Source organism: Pseudomyrmex gracilis, unplaced genomic scaffold (genome assembly GCF_002006095.1).
Source record: "Pseudomyrmex gracilis isolate BER0280 unplaced genomic scaffold, ASM200609v1 scaffold_2, whole genome shotgun sequence".
Lineage (NCBI taxonomy): Eukaryota > Metazoa > Arthropoda > Insecta > Hymenoptera > Formicidae > Pseudomyrmex > Pseudomyrmex gracilis.
Genome location: NW_018020586.1, coordinates 1,540,975 through 1,560,438, shown reverse-complemented (window position 1 = coordinate 1,560,438; position 19,464 = coordinate 1,540,975). Strand labels below are relative to the sequence as shown.

Below are 19,464 nucleotides of genomic sequence, written 5' to 3'. Positions count from 1 at the left end.
AAGTATCTTGGATACCATTCGTTTTATCAATACGACGATATGTCTTGGAGTTTTAAATGCACGATTTTTTAAACTCATGTTCTTTGTATATTACTTTACATGTGTATATTATAATTAATTAAAAGTTTTCTAATTGATACTGTACGGATAGTCATTTATCATCTTTCTTATGTTCTCAGTTTTTAAATGTCACCAGAACAGTGTCAAAAACAGCTGATTGCAAGGTCGCCAAGGTCGCACTGGAAAACACCAGCCATCTGTTGAAAAGTCAAAGAACTATAACATGTACGCACTGCTTGCTCCGTAGACGTGTTTATATCTCTCGTTTTTGTGAACTTCAATGTGAAAGAGAGGTTATAAACATGAGTAACATTTATATACAAGAACCGCCTACAACCGGCAAAGTAAGTGTAAATAATTATTTTATCTACTAAAGAAAAATGCGCTAGAATTGTTTTATACGTAAAAAGTTACGTTTATACTAAAAACAAAAGAGAAACTAAATCAAAGAGAATGTAACGTGTTTTCTTCGCCACATGTTGAATTTTGTGTGTAAATTTTGTATGACGTATATGTTATTATGACAAATAAACAGTTATGGAGTAGCTATCATTACAGTCTCTCTTAATGTATTTATTTTTCTCATCTCTCTAAACAGGTGTTGATGAAAACAACAGTAGGTGATATAGATCTAGAGTTATGGACCAAGGAAGCGCCCAAAGCATGCAAGAATTTTATACAGCTTTGCATGGAAGGCTATTACAACAACACGATATTTCACAGAGTTGTAAAGGGCTTCATAGTGCAAGGTGGAGACCCAACAGGAACAGGAGAAGGTGGCGAGAGCATATATGGTCATCCCTTCAAAGTATGATTATTGATTGGATTAATTCAACTCTGCTTTTTGTTTTCAATTGTAATTTAACAATTGTCTTTAACATATTTAGGATGAATTTCACACAAGATTGCGATTTTGTCGGAGAGGTTTGCTCGCTATGGCCAATGCCGGCAAGGATGATAATGGTTCGCAATTTTTCTTTACTCTCGGTTCTACGCCCGAGTTACAAAATAAACATACCATCTTTGGCAAAGTCACCGGAGAAACAATTTACAATATGCTTAAGTTGGAAGAGGCAATTATAGATGAGGTAAATATATTTGACATTTTTATGTATATTCTATCGGTGTATATAAAGGTAGATAATTTATAAGCGATACGTTTGATTTCAGAATGAAAGACCCGAGTATCCACAGAAAATTTTGAAAACAGAAGTCTTGAACAATCCATTCCAAGATATTGTTCCAAGAACAATATCTAAAAAGAAGGAAGATAAGGAGAGCAAGAAAGATAAAAAAACCGGTGTAAAGTAAGATCAACGCACAGATTATTTATATACTGGTTTATTTAACACATTTATATATTTTACATCTATCAATTATACAATATCAGGAATTTTAAATTACTGTCATTCGGGGAAGAAGCCGAGGAAGATGAGGAGGAGTCGTCAGTATTAAACAAACAATATAGCGGCAAAGGCAAATCGGCACACGATTGCTTGTCTGATCCCAAGTTGAGCTCGGAAACGGTCGAGCCTGCCGGGCCGCCAAGTAAAAAAATAAAGGAAGATCGGAGCAGCGACTGGGAGAGTGACGATGACGAGACACGCACTCCGGAAGAGTTGGCCGCTTTGGCAAAAGAAAAGGAGTAAGTTACTTGTGAACAAATAAATATAATGCAAAGTAGTTTTTACAAAATTAACATACTTGTATTGAAAACAATAGAGCTATGAAGGAGAGGATAAAAAATAAATTGAAAGATTCTAAAAATATTTCCCAATCAAAGCCAAACACCGAAAACGCTGACGTGAAAATTAACGTGAACGAAGACGGTGAGATCGAGGAATATTACTTGGGAAAAGATCGAGACGACGAACGAAAGAGAAAAGCGTATGCGACATTTATTTTATATTTACTATATGCGTGTTATACGTATTAAATACATAATTGTAACAAAAATATTTTATGCACAGCGAAGAAATTAGGAAAGAGATACGCGAACTGAAGCGCGATGTGCAGAACGAGAAGAAAGCGAAGGAGGCAGAGAAAAAACAGCAAGCCGAGAAGGAAGAAAACAAGAAGTCCGGACTTATGAAGGAATTCATAGAGACTCAGGAAAAGTACAAAGCAAAAAATACAAACTTGCCTAAAAAAGGCAAAACGCGCGAGGATTTCACGATGGATCTGTTGAACAAGTTTAAAAGTAAACTTCAAACCGCCAGAAGCCAGACGAAGGAGAGCGCGGATTCAAAGAAAACGTCCGAAGATGACAACGAGGAGGACGATCCGCACGACGATTCTTGGATGGCGCATGCTTTGCATTGCGAGGAGAAAGCGCCGGTGCTTGCCAAAGATGCCAGCACGAAGAACGACGATTGGTTCGAAATTTACGACCCTAGAAATCCGTTGAACAAACGACGAAGGGGTGAAAAGTCCTACAAGTCCAAAGACGAAAAGAGTAACAAAACTTCTCCTCGTCATAAGTGATATGTGTATTCAATTATATAATTCAATTATGTAATTTAAAATTAAATATGATTAATTATATAATTATTATTAAATTGCATGATCAAGTGTTTAGAGAGCGTATACAAAAGTTGTATATAAAAACAGTCTTTGTATATAAAAATACTCTTCTGCGGCGTGTAAAATATATTTTTTTGATAAAAAAAAAAAAACAGTATCAGAGAGATTGTATTTTGTGTGAATCTCTTGGAAACGCGACAAAACAATGTCTTTGTAAATTTACCTTCTCGGCGCAAACTATATATATGTTATGTATATTTGCAATTAAATAATTCCACAGCGCATTTATCTTCAACTACAGTCTTATCATCACGTGCTGTGTCTTACGCGCGGCGAGATTGTCGACTTACTCGCTTATTGCCAATAACGCGGTTACCGAGTACAGAAGTGAGAAAGAGAGAGAGAGAGAGAAAGAAGCGGAAACCGATGATTAAGAACCTAGAATTTATTTTGAAAAGCAGGTACATTGCTCTCTCTCTCTTGCCGATGACCGTACACGCGTCATCATGTGTTCCCTGTGAGAACAGCGTGTCTTGTGTAAGTAGGCGGCTGCCGATCGCGACTTCTTTAATCCGCATTTAACCGCGATAAGGCGTTGATACAAAGTATAGCATGCTCGTTCGTTGCAGATTCAGTCGATCTGTTGACGGCGACTGATACGCATCACGCGTTTCAACTTAACGTCGAGATTTGAATCATTGTGTCTCAGTGTGCAACGAGATATATATGTTTTTTAAACTGAATTTAATGTAAAAGACAAAAGAGATCGTTCTTTCTAAAGAGATCGTTTATTGTTTCGAAATTCAAGTATGCACATCTTAGAGTCCGAAGAAACATTAAATTTCTCAAAAGTTCCTTGCTGTGTTAATCGAGCGCGTGCGTGAAATAATGAAAAATTAAAATTTAAAAAACGGTTTGCATGTCTACAGTGTGTGATATTATATAACATAATCGGCAGCGTAAAGTGTCAGTATCGCAGAATAAATATAATATATATTTTCTAAAAAAGTGTTAAAAAATTTTCATTTACGCGCGTTTGACTGGATAAGAGGAGACAAGGTTGTGACTTGTATCCTGTGAGCGAGGGTGTCTATGTCGCGATCCTTCGAAGAGAATGTCTACGACACCTTTGAAAATCGATACACTTGGTAGGAAGCAATCTGAATTTGTTGTTACACTTCACGCATTGTCGCACGTTCCGATTATTATTATCATTAGCAATGAATGATGATGCGTCCGTTTTGCGACGCATAAAGGAAGCATCGGAAATTAGCAAACACACAGTTGCATCGTTTGTTTTTCGATTGCACTTTGAACGAAGATTATTATTATTGCATCCTGCGCAGAAAATTGCACGTGTGTATAATATGACACTTGTCTTTCTCCGAAGGAAATTGTAAACGCGTTTCTTTTTACGTTTAATCAGTAAGTTTTAGTGTTTAAAAGACAAAAAAACATCATAATTAAAATAAAGTGAAACGCGCGGACAAAAAAAAAAAAAAACACATTCTCCAATTGCGATGTAAAACGTAATACGAGCGATATTGGTTTCAATAAAAAAAAAAAAAAATGCAGATACAATAATCGTAACGTTCGATCGTTCGCCAGTCGCGTCACGCGGCGCGACAAGAGAAAATGCTGTCATCAAAAAGACCGCACTCTCCTCTCTAATCGCGCGTTCTTCTTTGATGTGGTTCATTTAATCGCACGTAATGCTACCGAGACACAGCGCGAGTCCTCTTCCCACGAGGGCGAGACAAAGTGGTTTTATTTTTACGTACCCGACTTGGTTGGCACGAATTGCGATTTTCAGCCGCGCGTGCACGTATAATGCACATTTCTACGCGATATTGCGAATCTTTTCTTTCCGTAAACAAAGCGCAACGCAATATATACATGTCGATGAATATTTCCTCGTGTAGCTTTTTTTTTTATGATAAAACACTGAGAAAGCGGAAGAAGAGTCGCTTATCTCTGTAAATAAAGAAAAATCTCAATTGCGTTTTAACACGCGTCAGATTATTTATCGGCAAAATTAATTTTGTTCTTTTTTTTAAATCGCTGCGTATTTTCGAGAAAAATGGCACGTCTTCGATGGACCAATGTGTGCGAGGTGTGTGAAGACGAGTTGCGTGCGTCTTAACGAAGTCAGAGCAATGAACTTACTTAACCAACCTCGATGAACTGTCATATGTTTCTCGATAAGATACGATACGAATTAACCTTTCTGATTTTTATGCGCTTTCTGATTTTACTGCGCTTTCTAACGTCTCGCGTATAATGATTTTGTTTTTTTTTATTCCACGTCGCTCGTAAAGAAAAAAAAGATACCGCTGATAAGAGAGCTATCTGTTATAGAAAACGTTATTCCGCGAATGCTAATCAACGTCTTGAGACAAAGGTGAGACCGGACGACCTATCGATTAACGAGCTCGATGTCACGAGCGAGAATCTGGCGCGATATTCGCGTGTTCCACGAATTCTCGCAAAACCGCTATACATATATGCGTAATCTGCGTTTTGTCTCCGCTCTCGCACGTGTCTCTCCTCTAAATAAAGTTCGTCGCAGAGAAGGTTCTCATGTTTTTTTGACGAGTTATCGCGCGGAGTGTGATAAACATTGCTCGCGTAATTTTTTTATTTACACACGATGCAGCGCCACAATATATTTTGGACAGCCGAAGATGTTCTTGCTCGAAGATTGTCTCACTTTATTTCCGACGAGATAAAAGTTTTCGGAAATACTTCGTTTATAGAAGTTACTTTTACGACCTCGTAAATTTTATTGCGGCTTGTTTTCGAGACGCAGAATTCACGAGTTGCTCCGTCAAATGTATTATCAATCGCGAAATTCAGATTACATACGGTTATTACATGACACATGCGATAAGATTTTCTTTAAACCCGATTATTTGCGTGTCAATACGCAATGCGAGAGAGAACTCGTAAAATGCTAAGCTCGCGATTTCGACGTTGGATATTGAAATTTCAAAGATTCTGAAGGAACTTTCCGCTGTTTTCTGCGTGTGTGTACACATGTGAAAGCAAAGGCGTATCTCGATTTGTTGTCGAAGATAATGAATGATAAAGAACTGTGTCTTTCTATTTTTTGTGATGCATGCTGCGTTCCGTATCGAAGGAATCAGTCTATAGACTCTTTTATTTTAGACGTCTATTTCTGACTAATCTCGATCGATTACAAAAAAAATTTGTTTTGTTATGTTGATGTAAGAAATGTTATAAGTGATAAAAAAAATGTTATAATAATGATAGTAATAAAATGTTATATAAAACAATAATAGTGAGAAAATATACAGAAAAATAAAAAATTTGTTTTCTTATTTCTCTTTTTGTAAATTATAAATATTTTATCTGACAATTTTCATACAGAGGACGGCATTCGTCCTCGAGACTGGCGGCCTCGAAAGTCGAATTACAAGGTACCTCTGAGATTGCTGCGATTATGTTTGCTGGGGATGTTTCTGCCGGCCATGCTTGTCGCTGGACCACTTTACCTGCGATACCGCGTGTACTCGGACCAGTTATACCCTTTGGCGGTATCGGATCAGAGATTAGTCGATGCCAGAGTATCCACCACTTGGTGCCAAGTGAGATATTTTTTTGATTGTTATATCATCTTAATCCTGACGAGTTTTCTTTTATCTTTCCGCGTGTATTGTTTTTAATAATTTTAACAAATCACACATATCGTTTGCAGAGTCAGATAATTAGAGTTAACACCACGTTCAATGCGTATCTGATGAGCAGCGAGCCCGCGGTCGAAAAGGAAACGAAGCCCATATCGATGACGAGACACCTGGTCATGGAGGACGACATGAAGGAGTATTGGGGATTTTACCTCCTACGTGGTAGCAGCGTCACTGTTTCAACTTGTGTAAGGTAGAATGATAAAAATGAGGGCTCGCCGATGGCAAAAAAGATTTTAGGATTATTTTCTCATTTTTTGCAAACTAAAATAATGCCGATCGCTTGACCAACGATCTCGCGACCTTAGTTCAATGGTTGCGAGTTCGAAGCAACCTTAGAATTTTTTCCGACTCGAGTTTTTTTTCAAGCGAGTTTATCGAACGTCGGGCCTCCAAAACAAATTAATTACGCTTTTAAGTAATTACGAGTAGTGAGTATTTTATTATTTGAAGATGGCCAGGTGCTTCTTTGACAATAATTCGTGGACACAAGAACCTGCACGAATGCGCCTTCATCGGAGACGACAGTAGTGAGGAACTCGAAGAGCTTCTTGAAGTCGCCGAGGAGAAAGGTCTTCTCGATAAGAGAACGGAAGTATGTGTTTTCTTCATCTGTTTGACTATTTTTCTTCTAGTTAGGAAAGTGAAGTGCAATTTGTTTTCAATTGTGTGCAGGCAGATCGTCCCAGCAATATACCCGAAAAGATGAGGCGGGCGGGTCAGAACGTACATTTCCATCACGAAGGCAACGTCTTTCGTCAAAACACTTCGGACCAATTGTCCGGGCATCATTCAAACAGTAACGAACTAGATCCTCAGGCGATGCGCAACATACTCACTCAACTCTTCGTCAAGACTCAGGATACGAAAAAGAAGCAAAAGGAAAATCCTCATCATCATTACGAAGCCGTTTTCAGAGACGCCGTCAATATTGACAAACCGCCTGTCACAAATTACGTTGATAGTCTGAAAAATCTATTTCGTGAAGAGCTAACAGACAAATTTGACAACAAAGAAATATCGAAGCATAATATAACGTACGTTATATTTTTTTTCTTAAAAGCAACATCTTTATAGCTAATGTATTTTAGAACAAAAATTAAAACCTGTTTTTCTCAATTTTGAAACTTTATTTATTTTTAATTGTTGTCCTCTTTTCTCATATCTCGATTTTTTTATAATTGTTTGTTTTTTTTCAGATCCACGTCACCAACTCTGAACGTATCTACTGAACAAATATCTTCTCCCGAGATGAAACAACACAATGAAGAAGAACGCAACGCGACATCCGACGTGCAAATAGAAACCAGCACGCAATCGGAAATTGTGAAAGAACAAGAAGAGTCAAAAACCGATCGTGCGAATTCCGCAGAAGTCCAATTTCAAGATGTCCTGCGGAAAATCAATTCCCTGGGCAATCGCGGTAGGCAGATGTTGCGCAAATTGATGGACGAGATTGACGCGATCAACGACGCCGAAGGTTTCGCGTTGAAACGATTGGTGAACGAAACGATGAACGATAAGACATTATCAGAGCGAGATAAACGGAGAAGAAGACGAGATCTCGTGCTGTCGTCGCCGATTCATCGAGAACTGACGGAAGACGATGAAGACGCCGATGCAGCGATAGAAGAGGTAGTTATTTCCCAATTATATAGTTGAAAAAACTTATTGCGAATTAAAAGATAAATTTCAAAGTTTCGTCAAAGAATTAGTTGTTCTCAAAACAATGCGCGTGACTATCACCTCGGCACGCGCAAACGACGTTATCTCAATTATTGATAACGCATTGTCCTTCATTAAAACGATAACGGGGTTCTGTTTGCCATGCAACTTATCGAGTGGATACATGTATAATGCCCTAGATCGCGTTTATATTCGCACAATTAAAGATTAATCACCGCCGTTCGAAGATCCGGATATGTCCGGATCTTTCCGTCGCGTGTTTGATTTCTTTTATCAAAGAATGAGAACATTTTAATAAACGACAACGCGATTATCTCTCAAGCAATTATCTGCAAACAACAAAAAATATCGCTTCTTCCTCAATTGTTATCTGAAGACTCTAAACTATAGATATTGAAGACCAGACTGTAAACAATTTGAAAGATACAGAGGTCGCGTTGAGAGAAAACTACATTGGAGTATTTAACTGATGATAAGAACGTGTAAAATTTAAACTTGTGATTCCTTACACATTCGTCAGGGTGTGTTACATCCAGACGGCATTGCGGAAGACAGAGGGAGCGTGAACGAAACGTCCCTGAACGACAGAAGCAATTCCGAGTTCTGGAGCTCGTTCAGCAGTTCCGAGGAGCGGCTGCTCGAGTGCAAAGGTCTCATCCTGAATCTACCACTGACCCCGCATCGTCATTGCACGCCGAAACACGAAAACGATCATTCCGCGGCATCCTTCGCCAATACCGTTACGTACAGGTAGTCGACGAGAGCGGCGATTGTCACTCACATTTAATTGTTTTGGATTAATATAAATAATTAATTAATATGTTTGTAATTTTCTATTAAATCTTGTCACACTCTGTGATCGTAGAGTGCCCTTGAACGGATATTACTTCTTCGTGTTCAATTCGGAGAACGAGATCCAGCCGAATTACGTGAGAGTGAGATTCGATCTTCTAAAGACCGTTTACGACACCTCGAATCCCGTGCACACATGCAAGAACAGCACGACGGAGTGCTCGTTACCGTTTAGTATCTTCAGCAACGAGAAGACGATACTCGAGCTGCCGGTGAGCGGCAACGATTCGCAGTGGAACGAGGAGTACATCGTGATGTCAACGTGCGAGCCAAGAACGGCGATTTACGTAATCTGCGTAATTATGGTACCTGTGTTGATCCTCTGCTTCGCCTTCAATTAATGACAGATCGCGATTGTACCACAGCAAGATCGACAGTATTTTTGTGTTCTGTACCGACTCGATTAATAGTATCTCGTTTATCAAATCCGCTCGTACGTGTTACTTTACGCGGTGCAGTGGTAACACTTCATTTACTGAAATCTCCGAAATTATTGTCTGAGTCGAGAAAGCGCTATGATTTCGATGTTTCCGAATATCGTGTGATAAGCGAAACCGAGTAATAGAGCGCTCTATATTTTTAATAAGAAAAATGTCTTGAAGAAAACTCGTACCTCTGCTAGATCTATTCTGGTCTGTTATAAGACTGGCGTCGAGATTATATTCCTCGCTACATATGGCTGTTACAAATACTCTAGGATTATTTTTTGTGCGAGATTCGTACAAACAATTGACGCGCGCACTTGTACGTGAGATCGCGATATGTATCTTGAGTGAGATGTGATTGCGTTCCCGACGCAATTCCCGAGAATAATCGTTAAGGCTAATGAACAATATATCGATTAATTGATAATCGATTAATGTTTTTGTTAAAGCGCGCAATGTCGAACGATACAATTGAATTTGTTGAATTGTGTGCAACTGAGAAATAAAGCAATTCGCACGCCAAAGTAATTTCAATTTTGTCCATCCCTGGTTGTACACAGACGTGACGAGTTTCATTTTAAATGCTTCGCTACCAGATACGCACGCGCGCAGTTTCGAAGTGTTCGATATGTCGAGTGTCACACACGTGGAAAACAAACACTAATAATGGGATTAGCGCGGAGCGGCTGGTTGACGGCGATAACGAAAATTGATTTCACCCTTCGCATCCTCTCGCAACCCCCCCAGCATCCAAAGGGGATGCCGCGTCGGGGACGAGCGCATTGACGTTCATGGGACGCTGCGCAAAACCAGGCGACACGCCTCTCTCCCTCATCGACACACCCCGGCGAGACCCCTCACGCGTGCCCGATAGAGAACACTTAGTTTAACCCATTCGGGATGCGATTTAATTCCGTTTTTTTTTTTTTTTTAAAGATCGATTGTCACATTCTGTCAAACCGGAGTTACACAAAAATCCCTTCCGTGTTGTGTAACACGATTAAAAAAAAAAAGAAATAAATTTACTTAAAATTCTCGGAACTTAAATTAGATTCAGTTGGCTTTTGACATTAATTTTATGAACGTCTTTTATTATCGTTTTGAAAAATGACGACTAACGTTTTTTTCGCGACGCAATGACGCAAGTCTAAACAACAAATCACTTGATGTATAGTCGACGCAAACAAGGAAACAATATTTCGAGATAGCTATCTAAAGGTGACACTCATGTACAAGTGAAAGTGCTGGTGAGATCTCCGGCAGAAACGCGCTACTGAAACGGAGGAGACGGAGGCTGCGCGAGTGTTCGCTGCTGATAAGGGACGCTCCGCCCTCCAGCCCTCTCAAGCGACAGTCATCCCTCTCCTCTTCCTCCTCATGCTCGTAGAATCGTAGGGTCAAGTTGTTGGAGGCCCTGGCAACGGGCGTGAGGTATTAATCTCGAGGATTAAACGGACAAATCGACGAAAGATTAATTTTTAAGATGCCGTAAAGTGGAAAGATTACCTCGACGCTTAATTAACAGTTACGCTACACCGTCTTCGTAATTAATCTTCGTCGACAGTTTTTTTTTCCGCCTTGTTCTAATCCGGAGAAATATCTGATATGTGATATGTTTAAATCGACGCACGATAAATTTATTTGTGAAAACTCTTGCAAACCTCTGTCGCGTTATATTGACGCAAATTTTCCGAATAGATCGTCGATCTTAACGATACTCTAGATTTTTATCTGAAAACCGACGGAGATCCAAAGACCCAACGGTTGATAACAATCACGTAATAAGTCCATCTCGCGTGCGGCGGTGGCGATATATTAATACCTTATTCTTATTCATTGGCACGCGCAAATTGGGCCGCGAGTCGTCGGCCTGTGGGAAACCGCTACAAAATATCCCCTATTAAATTTGATGTGCGGCACAACCAGGGGTTCTTTTTTATCGATTCCCGTAATGGGACTTGGTGGGACTGCCTATTTTGCAAAAATTTTCTGGTCTATGAAAAAATAATCTTTTGTTAAAAAATTATTTTTCATATCTACATTGTGAACTTTGTTTATTTTTTTTTATTAAACAATGTGTTTTACAATGTTTATTCATGTACGTGTGTGTGACAACATAAACAATTGAGTGATCGAGTTGTAAAAAAAATAATTAAATAGTTTAAAATTATTGCTTATATTTTGTACAAAATTTTGATCTTTAAAAAGAAACAATAAAAACTGCACTGTTACATTGGTGAAAATTTTCTACGCAAAATTGAACGGGACGCACAGTCGCGAGGATTTTTCCCAAACAATCAACTTTCGATTAGGCGGATCCCCGCAATTCGAGGAGCATAAAAAAAACGAGAGCCCTGCTTAGTATACATTAAGGGTGAGAGAACGGCTACCCCCCGTCGTCAAGTGGCCACCAGCTACGGGTTGTTTTTATTATGACACCTCGGGAGGGTGCTGCAGATTTTCCAGCAGAATGCGTCGAGGTGTCATCGTCGGGAACGAGATTAGGCGATCGTATCAAGTTTGATGCTCATTCGAGCGCCATTACGAGCCAATCTGCGTGGGACTTGGTTTGGTTTCGAGTAGCAGTATGCAAGGATTTTATCTGAATCTTTCCAAATGACTGACGCATTTTAATCTTTTTAAATATTCTGAATGTGTAATCATTTTTGGTGAAAATTAATTTGCTTATCGCCTAGGTTTGTCGTTGCTCTTTCAAGATTAAGATTAATCTGTTTGAAGATTGGTCCAGTAAAAGGTTTTGGTTGTTCTTTGTGTCCGATAGGACACGAGTTGGGCGCGATAAGATAAACGACGAAAAATTTGATAGACACATTTGGTTGCGTACTGTTTCCTCATAAATAGAGAAAATAAACGCGAGTTTTTTAAATGTAGAGCTACATATAAAAAACAAAAGAACATGGAAACCGATTTGTTTTGTTTGCAAACATTGAGTAACAATTGTTGATAGATAATTACACAAAATATGTTCGATTTGCCAAGAAAGATTCATCATAAGAATTTTAATACGCAATACGAACAGACATTTGTATGTTTTTTTCTATGTAATTTATATAAATATTGATGCTGAAACATTTTCAAATATATAAGTATTATTTAAAGTCGCTAAACTGGCATGTTTTTTTTCAAACATATCGACACCTTAATCTCGGAATAAAAGACTCATAAAGGTCACGTGCGCTACGCTCGTTGGTCAACGCGTGTCTCATAGTACGTACCTTTTTTGTGGCATTATGTATAATTTATCACAGATATAAAAAAAACTCGCTGGTAATTTAAAAGTGAGATAAATTTTACACTTTTGGCACTTTGATTCTCTTGCCGATTATATTTCAATTTTCTCTCTCAGTTTATATAACAAATGTAACTTGCCTTATTGTTATTAAAACAAATTGAACTGTTACTTATAAAATATATTTTAAAATCATTTTTACTCATCAATGTGTTGTTTTTATTCAATTACTAAAAAATGTGTCACACCTCAGTGAAATCACTTCAGTGAAAATAGACGAAAAAACTTTCTTTCCAAACTTTATATCGAGTACAAAAATTTATCAAAATCGAAGATCTTCGCATTAGGAATCGTGTACGTGTGTTACGATCTCGCGATTTTCTCTCTCTTTTTTTTGCTGAATACGCCAGATGATGGATATTCGCAAAGCGGCGTCGATACAGGGATGCTGGATGGAGCGCGGATGGGACGGACCTGATACGAGCTCCACCCATAAGCCTGCGCCCCGCCTTCGTGAAATTCATTTACCCGGAGGTCACCCCGGACCCAGTGTTAGTCAAATCGGTCGCTCTTTGAACGCCGGTGGTTACTCTCTATCATACTCGCGATGTGAACCAGATCTCTCTCTCGAGAGATCACTGCTGATCCGTTTTGTAATCTCGTAATATTATTGGCATTTCTTTGAGCGCGACATGGTGAGTATTGGTTGCCTTTCGGTGTGCGCGTTCAAAGTAAAATTAAAATTTTCTCAATCCTTTTGACAGTGTCCCGGTGTAAGTGCGTCGATTGTGCATTTTTGCGTGTAAAAAATATGTGATATATCCGTTTAAATAGTTACATGTTTTGCAAAAGAAAAAAAAAAAGAATTTTTTAATTTATATAAAATTGTTTAAAAAAGAGATACGTGTAAATCTTTTTGTGCTTGTCGTTTCATCGATGTTGCACAGAAGTTTCTTGGCGTTGCTAACGTTTTCGCAATATATTTGCGTGGACAAAATAAAAAAAAAGTTGCATCGAGGGAATCAACGTTTCAAACAACGTCGAATAATTTAGAAGGCGTTAACGCGTGAAAGTGCCAGAGAAAATACGCAAATACAAGCTAAGCGGAAACGTCTTTCATTTTTCGTTTAAAGTAAAACTGATACGCGCGAAGCGACGACGAGCGCGCATGCACGCATGACTAATGTCGACACGAAGATAAGACCGAATAGTCCCATATCTGAATGTCACGGACAGAGATGAGGAGAGAACGCTCAGTATATCAACTTCCTGTTAGCTCTTTGTAGGCTAATTATACTCGAGATCGTCAACAAGATCTCGGGTGTAATTGGCTTGTTTCGTTAGTCGCGTTTTGTTATTAAGTTTGACTCCCTCAATGATACTTAGTCACGTTTTTTTTTTAAGTCAGCGACAATAAATAATTTCCGGTGTTCACAAAGCGACATTTTTGAAACGTTAAGGTGTTATAAAATTTTAGCGAATTCTTGTCTTTTAAAACATTTCTAGACTAAATATCAACGAAATGAAAACGAGTAGTTCGACAGCGGAGTTTTTTGATATTTTAAATTCAGTGCGTTCGTATTTGTCAATTATTGCAGCCGATGTTAACGTACAGTGGCTGCGGCGTGGGAGCTGCAGAGGCGGAAAATGGTTCCCCGGCGGGATCTTTACTGTCCGGAGAAGGTGAGCTGCCGGAAGAAGCCGGCGACTCGCCCGGAACGTCGAGGGATACCGAGGAGGAAGCGACGCTTTCCGACGAATTTTATTCCCACGACACGGACGAGGAGGAGGATCAAAGCAAACGACGGCGGGATCGTTCCAGTTCCGTGAGTGAAACTGGACTGTCCGGATGTTCTTCTCTTGATTATTAATTAATATAGCAAATTAACGAAATGTTCGAATTTTTTGATAAAGGACCGACAGATGATCGAATTAACTTGAGTATTTTGAATTGTTCGCGAAATTGGTGGCGGTTCAATAAAATTTACGATGATCTCTCTAGCTAGATGGCATTTCGCCTGGCAGTGGTCACTTGGGCTCGCCTACGCCCCGTATAGGGAACTTGGGGGTCAGAAAATTGTTCACCAACAGTCGCGAACGGTGGAGGCAGCAGAACGTCAGCGGCGCCTTCGCGGAGCTTCGTAAATTGGTGCCGACGCATCCACCGGACAAGAAATTGTCGAAGAACGAGATACTGAGAATGGCGATAAGGTGACGTTTTTTTTTTAATATAAAAAAAAACGACGGATGTAAGAAACTTGTCGTGTAGAATAAATAAATGATAGAATTAAATGCAAAATTGAAGACACCGCTGAGATTTAACCTTCGTAGGTACATAAGTTTGTTGAGCAAAGTTCTGGAATGGCAAAAGGATCAGGATCGTAACGGGATGCAGCAACACGACATGCGCATCAAGTGCGAGTCGCATTTGAACAATCAAACCGCAATTACGTACCAGACAAAGCCAGCTATCACCTTCTTGAAGCAGGAAAATCAGAGCGTCGCCGAAAACTCTCATGTCTTTCGCATTAATTATCCCGCGCAAAGACACAACTCGCACGCGGCGTGTGACAAAAGCAACAACAATTTGCTGATGATCGCACCGGTCGGGCTCGGTGCCACAATTTCCGGTGGAAAACGCTGCGCCACACCTTCCATAGTCGTTACTCAAAGCAACTTTCACAGGTAATTTAGCCACTATTTGTCTCTACAAACAATAGAATTAGTAAAAACTGTAATTAGCAAAATAATTGAGAGAAAGACATGAGCGATGTTTAATTTGTAAAATAGCAAACTTGTAAAATTTTGTAATGTTCTTAGATGTTTCTAAAAAATATTGAAGCAATAATAAATAATTATAATTATCACAGCAACAGCAACGGAAATCTTGTACGTTCTTCCTCAACGGGGCGATCTTCGAGTTTTCCAAAATCGCCGCAAGTTCCATCAAACACCAACATGGTATCTAATGGATCCTCGTCGTCCTTAACGAGCAACACGCCGATCGCGAACGGCATAGGATCAAACGGATCGAGCTGCGCTCAGAAGAGATTCAAAATCGAGCGGGAAGAAGAGGAACAGGTTTCGAGGGAGTGCAGAGCCCCGCCACCACCCGCACATAGTGTGCCGGTCAGAAAAAGGGTCAAAGTCACTTTCCTAAAAGACTCGGGTTTTCGCGGCGATTTGTGCAAATAAAAAACGATCGACCCGTCGGTTTAGTTCGCTTCAACAACGTGCGCGTGTAAATATGTTTCTTTCATGCTGTAGTTGACAATAATTGGTACGCGCAGCGCGTACAAAAATTAGATAATTTCTTGATAGATTTCTCGATGAGTTAAGTTTTATTTTTAATCATGTAAAATTTTGACATAAAATTTCTCAATTTGCTGTAAATGTTGTACATCTGTCTTGCTCTCGTAGTGTATAGCGTAAGTCGTCTCTCAACTATACTTTGTTCTAATTTTTAATAAACATTTCATCTTGTTATACAAAATAATTTTTCTTTTTTTTTTTTTTTTAATTTAATCTTGTGGAAGTATTAATTGTCTGATCTTTACACTTTATTCAAATTACGAGCTTAGGTATAGTGATGTAATTCTGCAAATGTTCGATCATATGTTAGGAGATATATATCGTGTTTATGCGTGTGATATAATGGAATATATTTATTAATATTTCAAAGTAAAAACTCGAAATAACATATTTACAAGAACGACACGCGATTCCTCAAAGAATATTTTATTATGCATTTCACATCTTACATCGTTCGTACATTACTTGTTATATCGCAGTTGCGCTTTTTAAAACAGTGACATGAAAAACACGAATAGGAAACTTTCGGTTCATTGTTGTAAACCTCTGTTACAAATATATTTCACCGTGTATTAGAAACTCCCGCTCGGGCTGTTATCAGTGTAACAGAGTATATCGAGTGTTTATTTTTTTTTTATTTTTTATTTTTATTTTTTGTATCAATTTTATATTACTTGACGATGAACACATCAAACACTTGAACGATCAAACACATCTGAACGTTTAACAGTTAGAGACAACAATTCCATATTCGTATGTTCTTCGTTTAAAACGTTTATATTCAAAATTCAATTTGTTCTTACCTTTTCTTGACAAAAACGTGTCCAACACAAAATCGACATCGAGTATCGCTGCACAACGAATTTCGTAACAAACGTGTGTGTATATTTTTTTTTTTGACATCTATAAATTATTAAAATCACGGTTTTCTCTCTCTCCGTACTAATGATTTTTCACACTTATATATAAATATTGAATTTGTACTTCCACTTTTTCCCCGCGATTTGGTCCACGCTAATCTAAAGCTCTGCGAAAGCGGCATTCGTTTCGCGAAACGCCTGCCTTCGCAGGCGTTCCCTACGTCAGGTACACCTTGTATCTGGTGCTGTCTCTCTTCGGGGAATCCGAAGGTAGTTTCTTGGGAACATATCGCTCGTCGTTGAACTCAATCGGCGGTATCGGGGTGGCCGGACGCTCGTCGCTCTGGCTGAAGGCTCTCCTGGGCGGCACCTCGAGAATCTTCTGAGTGCCTTTGCACTCGACGCTTCCTCTCTTGGCGAGGCTCACGCTCGCGTAACTAACGTCGCTGGTGCGCTGCTCTCTCTTCACGAAGTCCACCTCGACGTAACTGACGCCGGAACTTCCGCGCGACCTCGCGCTCGCGTCCGAATTCCGCTTGTTCTCTTTGTCCACCAGTCTCTTGATCGCCAGCGGTTCCGGCCGCTCTTTCTTCACCGTCAACGGCGAAGGCGGCCGAAACGACGACAGACGGTATTGTCTCTCCCGTCGCACCTTCTCGTCGTAGTCGTCCGAATAGGTGCGCCGCTCGCGCGGCCGAACCCGCGGCTCCTCCCTGCCGAGATCCTCGCTGTATCGCAGCTTGTCGTTGAATCTCCGCAGACGCTCATCCTTCTCGTCTTCGTCGTCGTGGGTGCTGCGCTTCGGTCTTCGTCTGTCCTCCTCGCGCTGAGCCTTGGACTGAGAAAACGTAAGGGAAGAGAAATTACGTTCGCGACCTTTTATAGTTCAATACCCATAACCTTGTAATAATCGATAACAATAATAAAAATAATTTAATAAGTATCGATACTGATCATACTTTATATGCCGACTGAATTCTGTCGTTGAATTCCAGATCCTGACTATTTCTGCGAACCGGGAGATAATTAGGTTTCTCCTCCTCGCTACTGCTGATCCAGGAGTTGTCCCGCTGGCAGGATCCCGCCGATCCCGCTCTTTTCGGCCACTCGTTCTCCGTCTTGAAATCGTACAGATCTCGCATACGTTGGCTCAGCTTGTTCGCTCGCTCGGTAGCGTCGGCGACGCTCAAGGAGCGATCTCTCAGATCTATCTCGTCTAAAGTAAAATGTATCAGTAGCACATATCCTGCGCAAATAGCCGAATATATGAAAACCAAATAAAAAGAGCGTCACGTTGCGTATACCTTGTCTTTGCAGGTGACCTCTCTCGTTCTTCACCGGCGAGAACTTTCTGGAAGGCTGCCACTTGGACATGTCCGCGTCCTTGCAAGATTCTTCGTCTTGTCTGTCGCGTTCCGTCACGGAATCTCGTCGCTCGGAATTCGCTCTCGGCATGGGGCTGGGTGACGGACTCTTCGTGAAGGTTATCCACCGGGTGGCCGCGCTCTTTGTGATCTCGCAGCCGATTTTCGCCAGAGGTGATGACTCCCGGCTAAACTTCGCGCCGTTCAACTGCGGTAGCCACCTGAGAAGATCGAACATCCAGAATCGAGGTTTTGCTTTGATATTGCGCACATACACCTGCTACTTTAATATCGTATTTCAACAGCAAGAACAACATATAAAAAAAAAAAAACAGCCTCCGATAAAAGCGTAATTTATTGGACCGAATTGTTTTTTTACGAGAAAAAAATAATAAAATTAAAAACATTAGGATCACACAATATCAATCGTTCATGCATATTTTTCTGGGATATTATACATTTCTCTGATAAAAAATTTTGTTATATTTCTATTCATATACAACTCTTTCAATATTTCATATTTTTAATAATTTTATATTATATTATAAAAAAACACTGCTACTAATTTTTTTTTTGTTTCTGATGATGAGCGTCACAACGTGAAAAGATACTAGCGACTAGTTCCGGTCGAACTATGGGGGCAAAAACCAGGCACCACTATGTTTTCACGTTGCACCGACATTTCGGACAATCAACACACCAAACCGGCGCGTGCAACACCAGCAACCAGTTGCAAAAGCAAAATGAACGAAAGAGAAGATAAGCAGAGAAATCTGACCGAAACTAGACGCCCATTACCCGTTGGAGGCTCCGTAACGACTATCGTGATCAATCGCGCCTACGAATCTCAACTACAATCCCGATCACGGCATTTCTCGCTTTCGGACGTGGAAAATGTGCGCGGTCAACCTCGTGGCGATGGTGCGCGAGTCGCTGCAGTCGGTGTGTCTGCGCTGTTCGGGGATGCGTTTGTCCGCGTTGCTCTTCAAAGCGGCCACGTCGGTGCTGTGGCTCCTGCCTGTGGGATGCTGCGCTCGGCCGACGCGCTCGATCCTTTCGGACTCGATGATCTTGGGCGATCGATTCTCGGCGGGTGGACTCGGCTTTGTCCACTTCTCGCTGATCGTTGCCGACTCGTCGACGCTCTCTTGTCGCTCGTCCCTCGAAGATCTCTTGGCGGCTCCCACGGTTTGCAAGCCGCGGGGGATGTTTCTCGGCAGCGGCATCCAGCGCGACGTGTCCAGCTTGCTGGTGTCCGTGATCTCCGTGTGCCGACGCTCCTCCACACGACGTTCCGTATACTTCTTCAAGCAGTCCACGTCCGCGCTGCGGCTACGCTGACTGCGTGGTGATCGTGATGGTCTTCGTTGCCCGCTGTTGCCCGTCGGGCAAGCCCTGTCCTGAAGAGCGAGTATTTTCCTGGGG

General features: G+C 40.5%; 4 protein-coding genes across 6 annotated transcripts; 3 read left to right on the top strand and 1 right to left on the bottom strand.

Moving 5' to 3' along the window:
• The first annotated feature begins 267 nt into the window (after positions 1–267).
• LOC109853619 (peptidyl-prolyl cis-trans isomerase CWC27 homolog) lies at positions 268–2,638 on the top strand. The gene is made up of 7 exons (XM_020425914.1): positions 268–404; positions 659–868; positions 948–1,148; positions 1,231–1,367; positions 1,451–1,705; positions 1,783–1,947; positions 2,031–2,638. Exons 1-7 carry the CDS (start codon positions 363–365, stop codon positions 2,542–2,544), a joined length of 1,524 nt encoding a protein of 507 aa, XP_020281503.1. The 5' UTR covers positions 268–362; the 3' UTR covers positions 2,545–2,638.
• A 585-nt stretch (positions 2,639–3,223) lies between these two features.
• Positions 3,224–11,237, top strand: LOC109853612. The gene is made up of 8 exons (XM_020425901.1): positions 3,224–3,731; positions 5,974–6,191; positions 6,302–6,483; positions 6,744–6,885; positions 6,966–7,327; positions 7,490–7,925; positions 8,497–8,726; positions 8,842–11,237. The coding sequence occupies exons 1-8, from the start codon at positions 3,698–3,700 to the stop codon at positions 9,167–9,169; spliced, it is 1,932 nt and encodes a 643-aa protein (XP_020281490.1). The 5' UTR covers positions 3,224–3,697; the 3' UTR covers positions 9,170–11,237.
• Positions 11,238–13,075: 1,838 nt separating this feature from the next.
• On the top strand, positions 13,076–16,123 carry LOC109853388. 3 transcript variants are annotated; one of them, XM_020425471.1, is made up of 5 exons: positions 13,076–13,198; positions 14,102–14,329; positions 14,506–14,714; positions 14,835–15,188; positions 15,374–16,123. In XM_020425471.1, the coding sequence occupies exons 1-5, from the start codon at positions 13,196–13,198 to the stop codon at positions 15,696–15,698; spliced, it is 1,119 nt and encodes a 372-aa protein (XP_020281060.1). In that variant the 5' UTR covers positions 13,076–13,195; the 3' UTR covers positions 15,699–16,123. The 3 variants fall into 3 exon arrangements, with proteins under 3 accessions (XP_020281060.1, XP_020281079.1, XP_020281068.1); XM_020425490.1 differs by lacking the exon at positions 13,076–13,198 and adding an exon at positions 13,762–13,774; XM_020425479.1 differs by lacking the exon at positions 13,076–13,198 and adding an exon at positions 13,807–13,963.
• A 102-nt stretch (positions 16,124–16,225) lies between these two features.
• LOC109853383 lies at positions 16,226–19,460 on the bottom strand. The gene is made up of 4 exons (XM_020425457.1): positions 18,949–19,460; positions 17,980–18,260; positions 17,635–17,891; positions 16,226–17,513 (listed from the first exon to the last, which is right to left on the bottom strand). Exons 1-4 carry the CDS (start codon positions 19,263–19,265, stop codon positions 16,893–16,895), a joined length of 1,476 nt encoding a protein of 491 aa, XP_020281046.1. The 5' UTR covers positions 19,266–19,460; the 3' UTR covers positions 16,226–16,892.
• Positions 19,461–19,464: the final 4 nt, after the last annotated feature.

Coding starts and splice junctions, on each gene's coding strand:
- LOC109853619 (XM_020425914.1), top strand. CDS start 363: ATGAGTAACATTTATATACAAGAACCGCCTACAACCGGCAAA. Junction 869..947: donor TATATGGTCATCCCTTCAAA/GTATGATTATTG, acceptor TAACATATTTAG/GATGAATTTCACACAAGATT. Junction 1,948..2,030: donor GACGAACGAAAGAGAAAAGC/GTATGCGACATT, acceptor TTTTATGCACAG/CGAAGAAATTAGGAAAGAGA.
- LOC109853612 (XM_020425901.1), top strand. CDS start 3,698: ATGTCTACGACACCTTTGAAAATCGATACACTTG. Junction 3,732..5,973: donor TTTGAAAATCGATACACTTG/GTAGGAAGCAAT, acceptor ATTTTCATACAG/AGGACGGCATTCGTCCTCGA. Junction 7,926..8,496: donor CCGATGCAGCGATAGAAGAG/GTAGTTATTTCC, acceptor CACATTCGTCAG/GGTGTGTTACATCCAGACGG.
- LOC109853388 (XM_020425471.1), top strand. Junction 14,715..14,834: donor ATACTGAGAATGGCGATAAG/GTGACGTTTTTT, acceptor TAACCTTCGTAG/GTACATAAGTTTGTTGAGCA. Junction 15,189..15,373: donor ACTCAAAGCAACTTTCACAG/GTAATTTAGCCA, acceptor TAATTATCACAG/CAACAGCAACGGAAATCTTG.
- LOC109853383 (XM_020425457.1), bottom strand. CDS start 19,265: ATGCCGCTGCCGAGAAACATCCCCCGCGGCTTGCAAACCGTGGGAGCC. Junction 18,261..18,948: donor TCGCGCACCATCGCCACGAG/GTTGACCGCGCA, acceptor CGATCTTCTCAG/GTGGCTACCGCAGTTGAACG. Junction 17,892..17,979: donor AGGTCACCTGCAAAGACAAG/GTATACGCAACG, acceptor ATTTTACTTTAG/ACGAGATAGATCTGAGAGAT.